This window comes from Telopea speciosissima, chromosome 7, assembly GCF_018873765.1.
Source record: "Telopea speciosissima isolate NSW1024214 ecotype Mountain lineage chromosome 7, Tspe_v1, whole genome shotgun sequence".
Taxonomy (NCBI): Eukaryota; Viridiplantae; Streptophyta; class Magnoliopsida; order Proteales; family Proteaceae; genus Telopea; species Telopea speciosissima.
The window spans coordinates 61,004,960-61,019,477 of record NC_057922.1 but is presented as its reverse complement, the minus strand read 5'-3'; the positions used below and the strand labels follow the sequence as shown (position 1 = coordinate 61,019,477).

The 14,518-nt window shown below is 39.9% G+C and overlaps 1 protein-coding gene across 4 annotated transcripts in view; it reads left to right on the top strand.

Moving 5' to 3' along the window:
- Positions 1-14,518, top strand: part of LOC122668944 (K(+) efflux antiporter 4) — a 46,483-nt gene that overhangs the window by 16,628 nt on the left and 15,337 nt on the right. For all 4 annotated transcript variants that reach the window (XM_043865538.1, XM_043865539.1, XM_043865537.1 and 1 more), the window contains exons 8-9: positions 1,322-1,393; positions 1,503-1,586. In XM_043865538.1, coding sequence (XP_043721473.1) covers positions 1,322-1,393; positions 1,503-1,586 — 156 coding nt within the window. The remainder of the gene's footprint in view (positions 1-1,321; positions 1,394-1,502; positions 1,587-14,518) is intronic.

The following is a 14,518-nucleotide window of genomic DNA, read 5'->3' as shown; positions in this document are numbered from 1 at the left end:
CAATTCCAAGTTAGGAAATTCATTATTAAATTTGATACTACTTTACTTTATTCCCATTACAATTTTGTGCGACCATCTTAGTCAAAAGTTTATTAAGTTCTAAATTTGATGCTGAAGTGAGGCTTTGCAATGGGTGAAGTTAATTTAACTTCGGCTACAACAGTCTCACCCAAATCAGCGAAAAATAGCAGAGCTTCGAAACAGAGGTCATAATAAATAAAGAAAACAAAAAATTGAAAAGACAGGGTAAGCCGGTAAGACCATCTCCTCTACTTCTGTTCTTTTTCTTCTTCTTTAATACACTCCGCTTCTGTTCTTTTTCTTCTTCTTTAATACCCTAAACCTGTAAGACCATCTCCTTCTCCATACGAAACTGAAACCCAAGCCCTCATTTCCATCTCCAATCTTCTTCAACCCAGCAGAAATTTATATCTCCTTCTCTGATCTTTTTTTTTTTTAAAATTTGCTATACACTGCAACCCAGTCCTAAATCCCAAATCCATCGAAGCCCATTTTCTATTCTCCATTTTCCTTTCTGAAACAACCGCCCCTGTTTCCATGTTCTCTTTTTTTATTTTCCTCTCTCCCTCACCTGCAACTCATTTTTCTCCTCTGACACTAGCTGCTGCATCCAACCCTGTAATCGCAGCCAAGCTCCTCTGTATCGTCGTGTTCAGCGGCAGCTTCATCAGCCTGGCTGGCATCTCGTGAAATTTCTGCCATTTTCCAGGCAGATCCGGGACAGTCTTCGGCCGGCGAATGTCAGCCTCAATCACAGGGGTTCGCCGGAGAGAGTTTGAATGAAGAAGAAGTTCTTCATTTCTTAGCTCTCTTATTATTAGGGAGGGTAATCTTGGAATATCACGCTATATAAGGGTATTTTTGGGTTTAAATGAATATATTAAGGCTGATGTCATCATTTAACAGCGTTTTTTCACGGAATGGGTACGGTTGATAGAATCTTTCAATTTTAGGGGAGGGGAGAGTAATTATTCAATATGCAGGGGAAGGGACTGTCATTAAGGCATAATCGAGGGGAGGGGAGAGTAATGTACCCAAGAAAAAAAATACAGGATAAAGCAAAATTTGTATATCGGTTAGGATTTTCTGTTGGTTATTTCAGGAATTTAAGTATGTGAATATGTTTGGGAAAACCTATAAACAGCATTTAGAGCCATGGGTATATATATATATGTGTGTGTGTGTGTGTGTATTGGGGGGGGGGGGGGTGGGGGTGTGTGTGTGTGTTCTAGTGTGGAAATGCAAATCAGTTGAAATAGTTGCTATTTTTGTCCATCTTTATATTGTTTTGTGCTTGTAGGTTGAAACAGTAGCTCAGTTTGGGGTGATCTTCCTTCTTTTTGCATTGGGACTGGAGTTTTCTGTAACAAAGGTTCGTTTGTGCTTATCTTCATGCATTGCCATTGTCTCATATTTCGAATTTTGAAACTTGTAAGTTATGTCCAGAACTGTGATTCAGATTCTTCCCTTAACGTTTGCAGCTTCGAGTCGTTCGAGCCGTTGCTGTTCTAGGAGGCCTGCTCCAAATTTTCCTATTTATGTGCTTGTGTGGTATAACTGCCTCGGTGTGTATAGTTTCTATCAATTACTTTGGGTGTCTTGTTACTAAATCGTACCATGCTTAACTTTCAAGTTTCAATCATGGAGATTGCTGACACTCCTGAGAATTGTCTAGTTATATCCCTAGGCAGAGTACTTTTTAATTACAAACAAGATTTTATTTTTCATCTTTGTGAGACCACAAGTTATCGCCTTAAATGTAGGTAAATATGAATTACAGTTATTCTTACTATCCATAAATTGCTTATTAATGTTTTTACTGGAGGATATAGAGTTGGCTCTGCTCTGCAATCAAATGCACCCAATCATATTCTTTTAAACATGAAGAAATCAACCGAACTGTAACCTAGGCTTCACAATTTGGTTGAGCAGATTTGTTCATTACCTATTCTCCAAATGCCAAGTTTGAGACAAGGAATTTTGGTGCAATCCGGGGTCTTTAAATCTGGTTCGAATCACTTTTGGATTCACCTAACTAATGAATAACTCATTTGAAGTTTGTAATGGCAATCTCGTAAATAGATGGAAGTGATAAGTGAAGGGAACAAAAGGGGAAGGGAACGTATAAGGTGTGGAGGGGCAAACTTGGAATGGAAAACAAATAAATGACAAGACATAATAAAGAAGAGAGGGAGGGGCAATATGGAAAGTATGGGTAGGAATTAATAAAATCTGTTGAGATATGTTGCTATAGGTGCAAAACAGCCCTTGGTTTTATTTTTATTTCTGTTCTCTGTTGAGTCGGTTTTGTAAGGGCATAATTGTCCTTTTGTTATTTTTATTGATTCTCATATAATTATATATAGGGAGCAGACCTGCGGCAGTCTATTTAATTCTGTCCGCAGGTCCTCTCCTCTCTTTGGACTTGCGTGGCTCTTCTCTCTTCTCTTCTCTCCTTTCTTCTTCTTTTTATTTGTTATCTGATCTGATTACAAGATTCTGATTAACTAACATGGTATCAGAGATCTTTTAATCAGATTAGAGTGCTCCCCACAATCTTCTTCTGATTCCCCTTTCTCGAGTTTTCCTTGTGGTGTGCAGCCACCCATAGCTGCTCTTCTTATGGTTTAAAAACACTCCTTCCTGTAGATTAATGGAGTGATTTCTACTACGTTATACCTATTATTTATGGCTGATTGGATTTGGTTAAGTTTGAAAAATCTGCAGAATTAGGGTTAGGGTTTCGGGTTTTAGGTTTAAGGATCTAGGCTGAAAACTAGGGTTTAGATGGTCAGATGTGACTCAAATTGGGATTGAGTGTAGGAGGGAGAGGGAGGGAGGTTTGCTGGAAGTTTGGCACAGATCTGATGGTTGGAAGGTGAATGCTTGGGGATCAAGCTAAAATTCAAAGGAATAGTTGCAGGTTTAATGGAGGGGATGGAAGGCTGGCTGTAGTGATCTGATTGGGTCGATGGGAAAGGATGGACTAGGTTAGAGGATGAAGGGGGGAAGGACATATGCAGGAAACTAAAATTACTTACTGGTTTGATCTCCTTCAGAGGCAGCAGCCGTAGCTTGAAGAAGCTTGAATGAAGAAGAAGAAGAACCTCTCGGTATTGGACAGACGCAAAGAGTCGTGAGATTCCGCTCACCCTAGCACCTTGAGATCCCCAAGCCAACATTCACACAAAGGGAGCAATGGCAGCAACAAAGGCGGCAAACACAAGGTTCGAAAACTCGGGTCTCGGAGCCATCTCGGCCCATGAAAAAACCAAGTTGGGCCGAGATCTCGCCAAGATCTCGGCGAGTTTTTGCATTTTTTTTTTGTTCGGCTCGGAAGCCCATCTCGGTGGGTTTTAGACCTCTGTTGGGTCTGAAAATTGGTATACAACCTATTTTAGGCCATTTAAACACAATGACATTATTAGATTTTGCAAAAACAAAGTCCAAAGATGACTTTTACATCGGACCCTTAGTTGGTAGGCGGCGACGTATTAAAATAGCATAGTATATATTAATGACATAAATTATGTACATAGAACTGAAACAAAACATTCAATTAATAGGAAACAAGTGAATAAGCATTGCAAATGTTTAAGTTGAATAAGTGATACATCAAATTGCTCAAGCTTAACAAATAACAATGTTACAAGTTACAAGTTACAACTATCATCACATAAAATGAGATTGAATGACATATTCATTCCCCATTTGTCCCACATAGTCTTCCCATGACATGTTGTTGCTCCACTATTGCATATAGTTCTCCACAGCATTCATATAAGAGTTCTCATCCTCGTATGCCAAGACCCCTATCCTAGGGTATAACTATTCCACAGTGGCGTTAGACCGTTGCTGCGAAGGTTGATATCCACTGCTTGTGCTACTGTCATATTGTGGAATGTATGTGGACCTAATGCCAAAGTCAGCCTCACTGCTTTGATAGTCATACGCATGTGTTGACTGCCCAAAGGCCCCAAACTGACCATAGGAACTATATTCAGAACCGGTGCTCTGCTGGCCATAATCATAGGCATAATGAGGTTGAGATGATTGCCACGGCTGATGCTGACCACCAGTATCCATACTCAGGCTTCCAAAACTTGCTAGCATGGTGTTCATACTCGTGTCATCATACTGAGGTTGGTTGTGTTTGCGACCCGTCCTTCTCTTGTAAGTTTTGCTGTGGCCACCATGATCTTGATCTTGTGTGGCATGTGTAAACTGGGACTCACCTGTAAAACATATAGGGTCCTACTCTGTTCCTACTTCTTGCTGGTATTGCTCGCGCATCCCCTCATGATGATCATCATAATAATCACCAGCAGGCATGCCACCACCAGTACCACCACGACTACCACCACCACTACTACTAGCAGGAGGGTCATCACCACCAGCAGGGTCATCACCATCACCATCACCATCACCATCACCATCACCATCACCATCACCATCATCACCATCATCATCATCATCCGGAGGAGTTCCTGTTGCAGCCTCAAATGGTCTCGGTGACTGAGATGTGCACGCCCCTCTTGCGACATATAGTCCTCAACATCTGTGCCGGTTACGGACGCAATGGTGGAGTCGGGCCTACCTCCAGGCTCATCCATCTCTGGTGCACCACGATCCCTCACCCACTGGAATAGGGGATCCTCATCATCATCAGAGTCCTCCTGGAATATGTTGGGTAGCTCGATGGGCTCTTTGTCATTCTTCTCAAATTCTTCACGTATGTGCCTTATCCTTAGTCTCATATTATAATGCGCATACACTAGTTGCTCCAGTCGTTGACTACCCAATCTGTTCCGCCTCTTTGAGTGTATCAAGGCGAATGTACTCCAGTTGCGCTTGCAGCCAGAGGATGAACAGGTTTGTGACAGCACTTTGATTGCTACCTTCCTCAGGTTGGGTGAACTTGTACCATACAACACCCACCAGTCAGCTGCATTATAATCGAAGAATATTAAGAATATGTGAATTGTAAAGGAATAAAATTATAAGTCATATATGTAAAGTCATGCTACATTGCCACCTATCAGGGTCTGACTTTTGTCTACCCTCCACTGCAGATTTTCGACTGAAACTTGTTGAGACCTCTCTGAAGGCCTTGATCTATTTACATTTGAAATTTCAAACAGTGTTTGAGGCATCAGTATTTGCTATTTAGTAATTACATTCCTTTACTGATTAGCAAAAGACCGAAGTCCCATAATCTCACCGCATCATTGCAGTTAGATTGTGTCTTGGAATTGACCTCCAACTTCTCAATAACATTTTCAACTGCCAGTAACAAATCCGTGTCCAGCCCAAGATCATGCGAGTACTGGTACTTTGGATTCAAATAGTATGCTAGTAAAGGGGAAACCACAAATATAAGTTGTTAGTGGCTGAATACTTTAGAGGTTTGAATATGTAAATGTAAAAACTCATATAAAGTGTATAGATGTTGAAGTGTTGAACTCACCAGCTTTATGCAAGGGATAATTCAAGTGCTTCTCCCATCGTTCATCAATGATGTTAATGTATGAGCGAGCACTTCGGGGTATTGCAGCTCGGACCATTTCCTTCATCTTTTGCAGGGTAGCATATATGTTGGGCAAGGTAGGCTTCTTCTCCGTGTCAACCATCCTTAGTACTGCCACCACTGGCTCTAATATGGCAACAACTTTATACAAGTCCTTCCAAAATCCATCACTTGCAATGGTCTCTTGTGCTGCCTTCCCTTCTTGTGTCTTAGAGCCTAGCCAACTAAACCATTGCTCACTTGCAAACATTGACCTTAGACCTACCACCTTCGACTGAATGCTCTTCAATGCAATGTAATTGGTGGAAAATCTAGTGACACCTGGTCTCACTAAATTCCCCTTGCATTTGTCCCTCATCATGGCTGAAGCATAAACATGGTTATACACAAAGGTGGTCACTTGCCTTACCCTATTGACCACACCAGCCACCAAAGCTTTTTTCCCCATGTCCTTCAGCATTAAATCAATAGAATGGGCTGCACATGGAGTCCAAAAGAGGCGGATCCTCTTACTGTTCTTGTTCATCAATTTCTCTCCAGCCTTCTTAAAATTAGAACCGTTATCCGTCACAATTTGGATAACGTTCTTTGCTCCTATATCTTCTTCCACCATTTGCTTCAGTAGCTTATACAAGTATGATGCATCCTTGACATGCTTTGATGCATCAACAGACTTCAAGAAGACAGTCTTCCCATTGTAACTCACCATGAAATTTATGATGGACTATCTAGTAGGTCCAGTCCAACCACCAGCCATAAGAGTAACCCCATATGTGTCCCACTTTGGCTTCAGACCCTCTATGTACTCTTTCAGCTCCTATACCTCTCTAGGCAAATATACATTATACAACTCATATGGTGTAGGCCCCTTCCATCCTGCGCCAGCCCTCCCTGCAGCGTCAAGGAATGCATTATAATATGTTCCTTGTGCTACATTAGCTGGAATGCCATTGTATAGCATGAACTTGCTGAAGGCTTTCTGTGCTTCCTCTTGTTTACCACCAAACACTTGCGGGATGGTTGGCTGGAAGGCATCTTGTTGCCTAAAGGTAGATGGATCCTGCTCAAGAATAGTATTTGGGGATCGTACTCGTGGTCGGGCTTGGGGCCGTGGGATATCTCTTGTGCCAGTGCTTCTCCTCCTCTCATCTTCTTGCACTGGTGTAGCTGAGCCAGATCCAGCAGCTCCTCTTGCTTGCTCATATGCTCATATATTGTCAAAATGAAAACTTTACCTACTCGCTACCAAAGTCTGCTGGTAAATCCTCCATTCAGCCTCTGATCCGAGCTCACCAGGTGTAGGCCTATATTCAGTATCATTTCCTACTCCCTCATGGATGTCTACACCAGGCCTCTCTAGCACTGCCTCATCGAAAGCTATTTGTTGTCTTTCCCTCTCAGCTTTCTTTGTCCGTTTTCCTCTTATATTTTGTGCCATTGCCAGTTTCACTTGGCTCGGAACATTTTTGCATTTGGCAACATCCTTGCCCAGACCAGACAAATGTTCCTTTAACCTAGTTGCTACTCCAGAATTTAGAATCTTTCCACAGTAGTTACACTTTGACTTCTTTTTGTCCTCAGACATTGGGACTCCATGTAACCATGCTATATCCCCCATTGTGTAAGAAATATCGTATTTTTTACACTATTACATAAAAAAACATGTATTAGTAACTATTACAGATTTAAAGTAAGGTATTAAACACTTAAAGTATTGTTTTTATAACTATTAAACATAATATGAAGCTACTACAACAATCAAATACCTATCTCTTATTTATTCCCTAACCCTAGTATTTATTTATTAATTAAAAATAATATTTACAATTTTTATAAAAATAATTATACCTTTAAATATAAAATATTATAATATAATGATGTATTTGACATCATTTGAAGTTGGATATTATGTACAATTGTTGTGCATAATTTTCCAACAAAAACAGGTATTTTTTCTTAATTTTATATATATTTTTAACTATTTAAATAATATTGTTATTAAATCTGAAAATTAAAATATTTTTTTTAATGGGTGAAAAACAAAATGACTCCATGAGGCTGTAGAGCATGCAAACTAGTCTAACATACATCAAGATCACATCCAAACAATAAGTATTTATTCTATTTTTTTTAATTTCTTTTTTGAAAAAATCATTTTTTTTCCCAGAAATTATAATAAATAATTTAATAACCCAAAAAAAATTCGGCCTCCATCAAGTCATAGATCGGCCTAACTTGTATAACTTAACTCAAAATCACACCCATCTAACAACATTTCATCAATTTTTTTTCAAAAAAATAGGTTTAGGGAAAATGGGTTTACCTTCAAAAAACCTTCACAGACTTGAGCAATCCTCCAAAATTGAGCTGCAATCTTCACTTTGCCACCAAATTCACCTTCCAAATGTTCGAATCCAACCAAATAATGAAGAAGAGAAGAGAAGATTGAGAGAAGAAGAGAGTTGGAGAGAAGAAGAGAACAAAAAGGCTCTCTGTCGACAGAATAGCCCCAAATGAATTAGAAGTTCTAAGAGTTTAAGTTAAAACAAGTTATTTGGGTCAAAATGACCTAGACCCATAACCGAGACCCATATTCGCCCCTGGCGAGATCTTGCAGTTTTCCTTTGATTTTTTCCTGTTTTTTCAACCCTCTTCGAGACGAGATCTCGCCGAGATCTCGCCAATAAATTGACTTTTTCCTGTTTCACCATGCATCTTGTCTCGGATTCCTGGAAAACCAAGAATCTTGCCGAGATCTCGCGAGATTTCGGTCCATGAGCAAACATAAAGCTGAGTTTTTTAAATCAAATTCGTGTTCAATGCTGGCCTAACCCTATCCCTAACCTATTAGGTAACTTAAACTGATTAGGAAACTAGAATACTAAAGGAAATAGACTCAAAACATGACTGGACTTATAGAGTCCTAATCCAGCCCAATTTACATCACATGACCACTTAAGTTGTCACATGACCACTTAACCAAGTCACATGATCACTTAAATTGAACTAATTGGACGCAACCAATTTGAACTGGTTTAATTAAAAAACATAAAAATAAACTAAGTATTGGGCTAATCCCGTATGCAACCTATATACCCCTAGTTTAGGCTCATTAAAGTGTCCTAATACATAGAAAACCCTTGGGAACAAAGGCCCAACATGTATATAACCCAACCCTAGGCCTATTTGTAAAGAAATAAGCCAATTTCTATGATGAACCTGCATCACCCTGTTTTGTTTCCGGATGTTTCGAGTTTTACCTTGCCACCTCGTGTGTTTGGGTGTGTTTGTTTTGTTCTTAATCACCATCTCTATGGTGATAAATTGGACCCTCGGTCAACCAAGTGTATCTTCTTGGCTTACTCTAGGACCCAGAAGGGATATAGGTGTTATCACTCTCTTATTAGAAGACAGTTTGTCAGTGCTGATGTCACCTTCTTTGACGGTACATCCTATTTTTCGGATCAGCTTATCGTGTCTAGTAACCCATTAGCTGTGTACTGTGTCTGACCCTCCTCCCATTCCCGCCATTGTTCCTTTGTCTTCTCCTCTACTACAGGTGTACTGGCGCAAGAGGCACATTGGGCAGCTTATTTAGATTAGACTGGCCCTTCTGCATCGCTTCCTGTATCTTCCTCAACCTCTTCCTGCCATCCCAGCTGATCCGGGTCCCGATGACTTACAAATTGCCACTCGGAAAGGTAAACGTTCATGTACTCAAAAGTCTTTAGTTGCCTATCCCATTGAGAAATTTGTCTCCTTGTCCCATCTTCCATCTGTCCTCATAGTCCACTACTTCCTTGGGATTGAGGTTATACGAAGTAAAAAGGGAATTAGCCTATCCCAAAGGAAATATGTTTTAGATTTCTTGACCGAAACTGGTATGCTTGCTGCAAAGCCAGTAGACATTCCTATGGATCCTAATCACAAGTTTGGTTCTGATGATGGTTGAGGGTCTTAAGGATGTACATGCCTACAGAAGTTTGATTGGAAAGTTGCTATATTTGACAGTCACTAGGCCAAAAGATATCCTATGCTGTTGGGGTTAGTCAATTTATGCAATCTATGTGCAAGTCTCATTGGGATGTAGCAGTTCGGGTTCTTCGGTACTTGAAGAGAGCCCTTGGGAAATGATTGATTTATCGTCCAAATAGACATATGGAGCTTGTTGCCTATTCTGATGCAGATTGGGCAGGTTCGGCTAGTGACCGTCGGTTTACTTCAAGGTATTGTACCTTTGTTGGAGGAAACCTGGTTACGTGGCGAAGCAAGAAACATACCACTGTTGCCAGGTCCAGTGTTGAAGCGGAATATAGGGCCATGGCTCATACTACTGCAGAGTTGATGTGGATTAGATCTCTCCTTCTTGAGATAGGGTTTCCCGTTCCAACCCCTATGAAGATGTTTTGTGACAACCAGGCAGCCATCTATATTGCTAGTAATCCCGTCTTTTATGAGAGGACTAAGCATATAGAGGTGGATTGTCACTTTGTTCGCAACGCCGTCTTGAAGAAGCTTGTTGAGACTCCTTTTGTCTCTTCGTCTGATCAGATTGCTGATGTGTTCGCCAAGTCCTTGTTTGCTCCTGGTTTTCGGTCGTGTTGTAACAAGTTGAGCATGGGTGATATATATGCTCCAGCTTGAGGGGGAGTGTTGAGATATATTGCTATAGGGGCAAAACAGTCCTTGGTTTTATTTTTATTTCTGTTCTCTGTTGAGTCGTTTATGTAAGGGCATAATTCTCCTTTTGTAATTTTTATTGATTCTAATATAATTATATAGGGAGCAGATCTGCGACAGTCTATTCAATTCCGTCTGCAGGTCCTCTCCTCTCTTTGGACTTGCGTGGCTCTTCTCTCCTTTCTTCGTCTTTTTCTTTGTTCTCTGATCTGATTACAAGATTCTGATTAACTAACATCGAAGGAAGGGAGAAGTATCATCTTCAACCTCTAGCACAAACCAGAGGCGGAAAACCAGTCCCAAATCAGATTGAGTTTTCTCCTATACCACTAACCTAATTCCCATGAAATTTCAGTCGAAAAATCAGACTCCAAAAGCCTTCCTGAATCCTACTAATATCAGATCCTAATAAACAATATGTTTGAATCAATGGATGGCTGCAACAGATCTGGTGGAAAGGGTCTCAGAACCAGATCTGATTTCTGGTTGTTTTTCATAATAGGTAAGCTGAAAGGGGTAGAGAATCTATTGTTTGAATCACCCAGTGTAGGGGTTCCTTCGACCCTAATCTCAGGGTGAAAAACAGAGCGAAAGAGATAATGAAGGCCAAGGGGAGGGCCTGCTGTTACCACCTGGAACAGAGAAGTAAAAGTACAAGAAGCAATATATAAATATATATTTATATATATATTAAAAAAAAAAGAGATATAAAGAGACTTTCAATTCATTCTGTTCTTTCAAGTCTAATTTCTCCATCTGATTACAGCCATATAAAGAAAAGCTCCCTTGCATGATAATAGAAACCCAATAAAAATGGAAACTAAATAATTTAGGCAAATATAGAAACTACCAAAATAACTCCCAAGTAGTCTACCCACCCAAATAAAACAAAATAAACTTAAAGATTGCATCCTATGTGAACTACCAACCCCTTTTAGAGCATAAAACTGGGTTGGGTCATTCTCTTCTTTCAAATCTAATGTCTCCATCTTATTACAGCAATATAAAGAAAAAATCCCTTGCATAATAATCGAAACCCAATAAAAATGGAAACTAAATAATTTAGGCAAATATAAAAACTACCAAAATAACTCCGACGTCGTCTACCCACCCAAATAAAATAAAATAAACTTAAAGATTGCATCCTATGTAAACTTTTGTTTTGTTTTTTTTAACCCCCGAATATTTTCTGGGACCCGGGGGGGCTCTGAAAAACTTTATTAATGGAAGTGGAGTTAAAGAAACAAATACAACCAGGGGGCAAACGGGGGGGGGGGGACATTGCTGCCGTACCCCTACCCCTACCCAAAGGAGCGAAAACTCTCAACCACTCAAATAGGGAACCCCTACCTACCCCTTACATCAGATGAAAACAAAGAGAAAAAAAATTCAAAATCTACCTTTTTTCTAAGAACTGGTAAACCATCCTTGTCTTCCCCGAAAATGCGCCGAAGCTCCCCCGTAGGCTCTTCCCCAAATTGGAAAACTTTGTTGGATGCCGTTTCGCAAGCAAAATTGGCAAGCCAATCAACTGCTCTGTTAAACTTTCCCTAAAGGCAAAATTAATCGACAACCGAGTTGAGTTACAAAGCATCAGGATTTCTTGAGACCAATACCATCCCTTCCAGAGATTACACTTTTTCTGGTTGATCACTCTAACCGTAGTAGTAGAATCTGAGTTAACTACAAAATCCGTGAAGCCCAGGTCAGAACACAGTTTCAAGCCATCCCTCAATGTTCTTAATTTTACCACCAAGTTCGTGTATTCCCCATAGAAGTTAGAAAAAGCTGCCAAAACTACACCGTCCTTTTTTCTAATGTCCCCTCCTCCACAACCTAAGCCTGGGTTACCTTTACATGCACCATCCACATTCAATTTCGCAGAGGCAAAAGGCGGACACCAATAAATCGGACTGGGGGGTTTTAGCCTCAGAGGAGTAGCCTGTAAGCCAAAACATCGTAAAATTAAGGATTCCCTTGACGTATCTGAATGGCTAAACTTGGAAGGAGGAATGCATCTCACCTAGTCCTTGATTTTTTCTATAATTGTACCCGCAGTGCGATGGTTTTCCCCATGTCCTCTATTATTTCTCTCCTGCCAAAGCTCCCAAACAATAAAAGAAAGTAGCAAGCCAGTAATGACGCCACAAAGGCTTTTGTAATTAGCTAAATTCTGCCAAAATAAAATTCGGTTCCGCGCCTCCTGGGCATGAATCAAATCTACATCAAATAAGTTTGTAAAGTAATTCCATACCTTTGCTGTGGTTCTCCCTCCAATCAGACAATGATTTGTCGTGTCCCTCCTTGGATTACCGCAACAGAAACATTTTGACACCAAGGGGATGGCAATGGATATTAAAGAGTCATCTGTAGGAATCTTGCCGTTGAGGATCTGCCAGGTGAAGAAAGCTATCTTCGTGGGCAGTGACTTGTTCCAAATCCATTTTGTGTAGGGAACCCTAGCTGCTTGTTGCCTTACTTCATTCCAGACAGATTTTGTGGTGAATTGACCATCTCCGGAAGGAGTCCATACCAATTTATCACTCTTGTTAGTGACAGCAACGTTACCACCAATGATGCTGTCCCTTTTCTCTGTTGAGTCAACTTGGTCCAAAATAGTTTGGTTCCACATGCCATTCTCATTCACCAAATCTTTCACATGCAGAGGAAGGTCTACTTGAAGAGCATTATCCACAAAGTCAATAAGAGGGCCCACCCCTAGCCAGTTGTCAAGCCAAAACCAAACATTACCAGAGCCGATTAACCAGTTGGATCTGGCCAGAATGAAATCCTTATAATCCAAGTTGCTTCTTCAAGTCCAGGACTTTGATCCAATTCTACTCGGCCCTGCCAACACCATATGAGTATTTTAAAAAATTATGCTTTAAAAAAAAATACTCCACAAAGACTGCTCAGACAAAACTCGCCATATGCCTTTTAGCCTCAGGGAGAGGCTAATATTTTCTGAGCCTAACACCAGTCCTCCTTTAGACCATAAAATTGGGGTGGGTCATTCTATTCTTTCAAAACTAATTTCTCCATCTTATTACAGCAATATAAAGAAAAGCCTCCTTGCTTAATAATAGAAACCCAATAAAAATGAAAACTAAATAATTTAGGCAAATGTAGAAACTGCCAAAATAACTTCTATGCAGTCTATCCACCCAAATAAAATAAAATAAACTTAAAGATTGCATCCCATGTAAACTACCAACCCCCTTTAGACCATAAAACTGGGTTGGGTCATTCTATTCTTTCTAATCTAATTTCTCCATCTTATTAAAGCAATATAAAGAAAAGCTCCCTTGCATAATAATAGAAACCCAATAAAAATGGAAACTAAATAATTTAGGCAAATGTAGAAACTACCAAAATAACTCCTACGTAGTCTACCCATCCAAATAAAATAAAATAACTTAAAGATTGCATCCTATGTAAACTATCAACCCCCTTTGGACCATAAAACTGGGTTGGGTCATTTTATTCTTTCAAATCTAATTTCTCCATCTTATTACAGCAATAAAAAGAAAAGTTCCCTTGCATAGTAATAGAAACCCAATAAAAATGGACAATAAATAATTTAGGTAAATGTAGAAACGACCAAAATAACTCCTACATAGTCTACCCACCCAAATAAAATAAAATAAACTTAAAAATTGCATCCTATGTAAACTACCAACCCCCTTTAGACCATAAAGCTGGGTTGGGTCAACGTAGTCTACCCACCCAAATAAAATAAAATAAACTTAAAGATTGCATTCTATGTAAACTACTAACCCCCTTTAGACAATAAAACTGGGTTGGGCCGGTTGCGTCTCGGTTTAGGCCTCCAAAGAGGGTCGTTCCGTTCCAGCCAGGCTAAGGCAACTGTGTCAAATTTAAAGTGGTTCTAGTGTTCGTTCAACCTTTTACCAAGTTTTTACTGGGTGGGCTGGTTGCGTCTCGGTTTAGGCCTCCAAAGAGGGTCGTTCCGTTCCAGCCAGGCTAAGGCAACTGCATCAGTCGTTCTAGTGTTCGTCCAACCTTGTACCAACCTTTTACTGGTTGAGTGATCTATGCCAGCCCATTCATGCAGATGAATGATGGTCTAATAGAATTTGCATAATGTTTTTTTTTTTCATTATCCTTTTTAGCACCTTGTACCTTGTCACCATAGTTGTCAAGGTGGCAAGGCAACCCAAGGCGGTGGAGAGGTGCCTAAGCACAAGTTTTATTTTTTATTTCCTCTCTTTTCCAACATTATTTAGTATGTTACAATATATACCTAATATAATAAAAAATGAACATTAA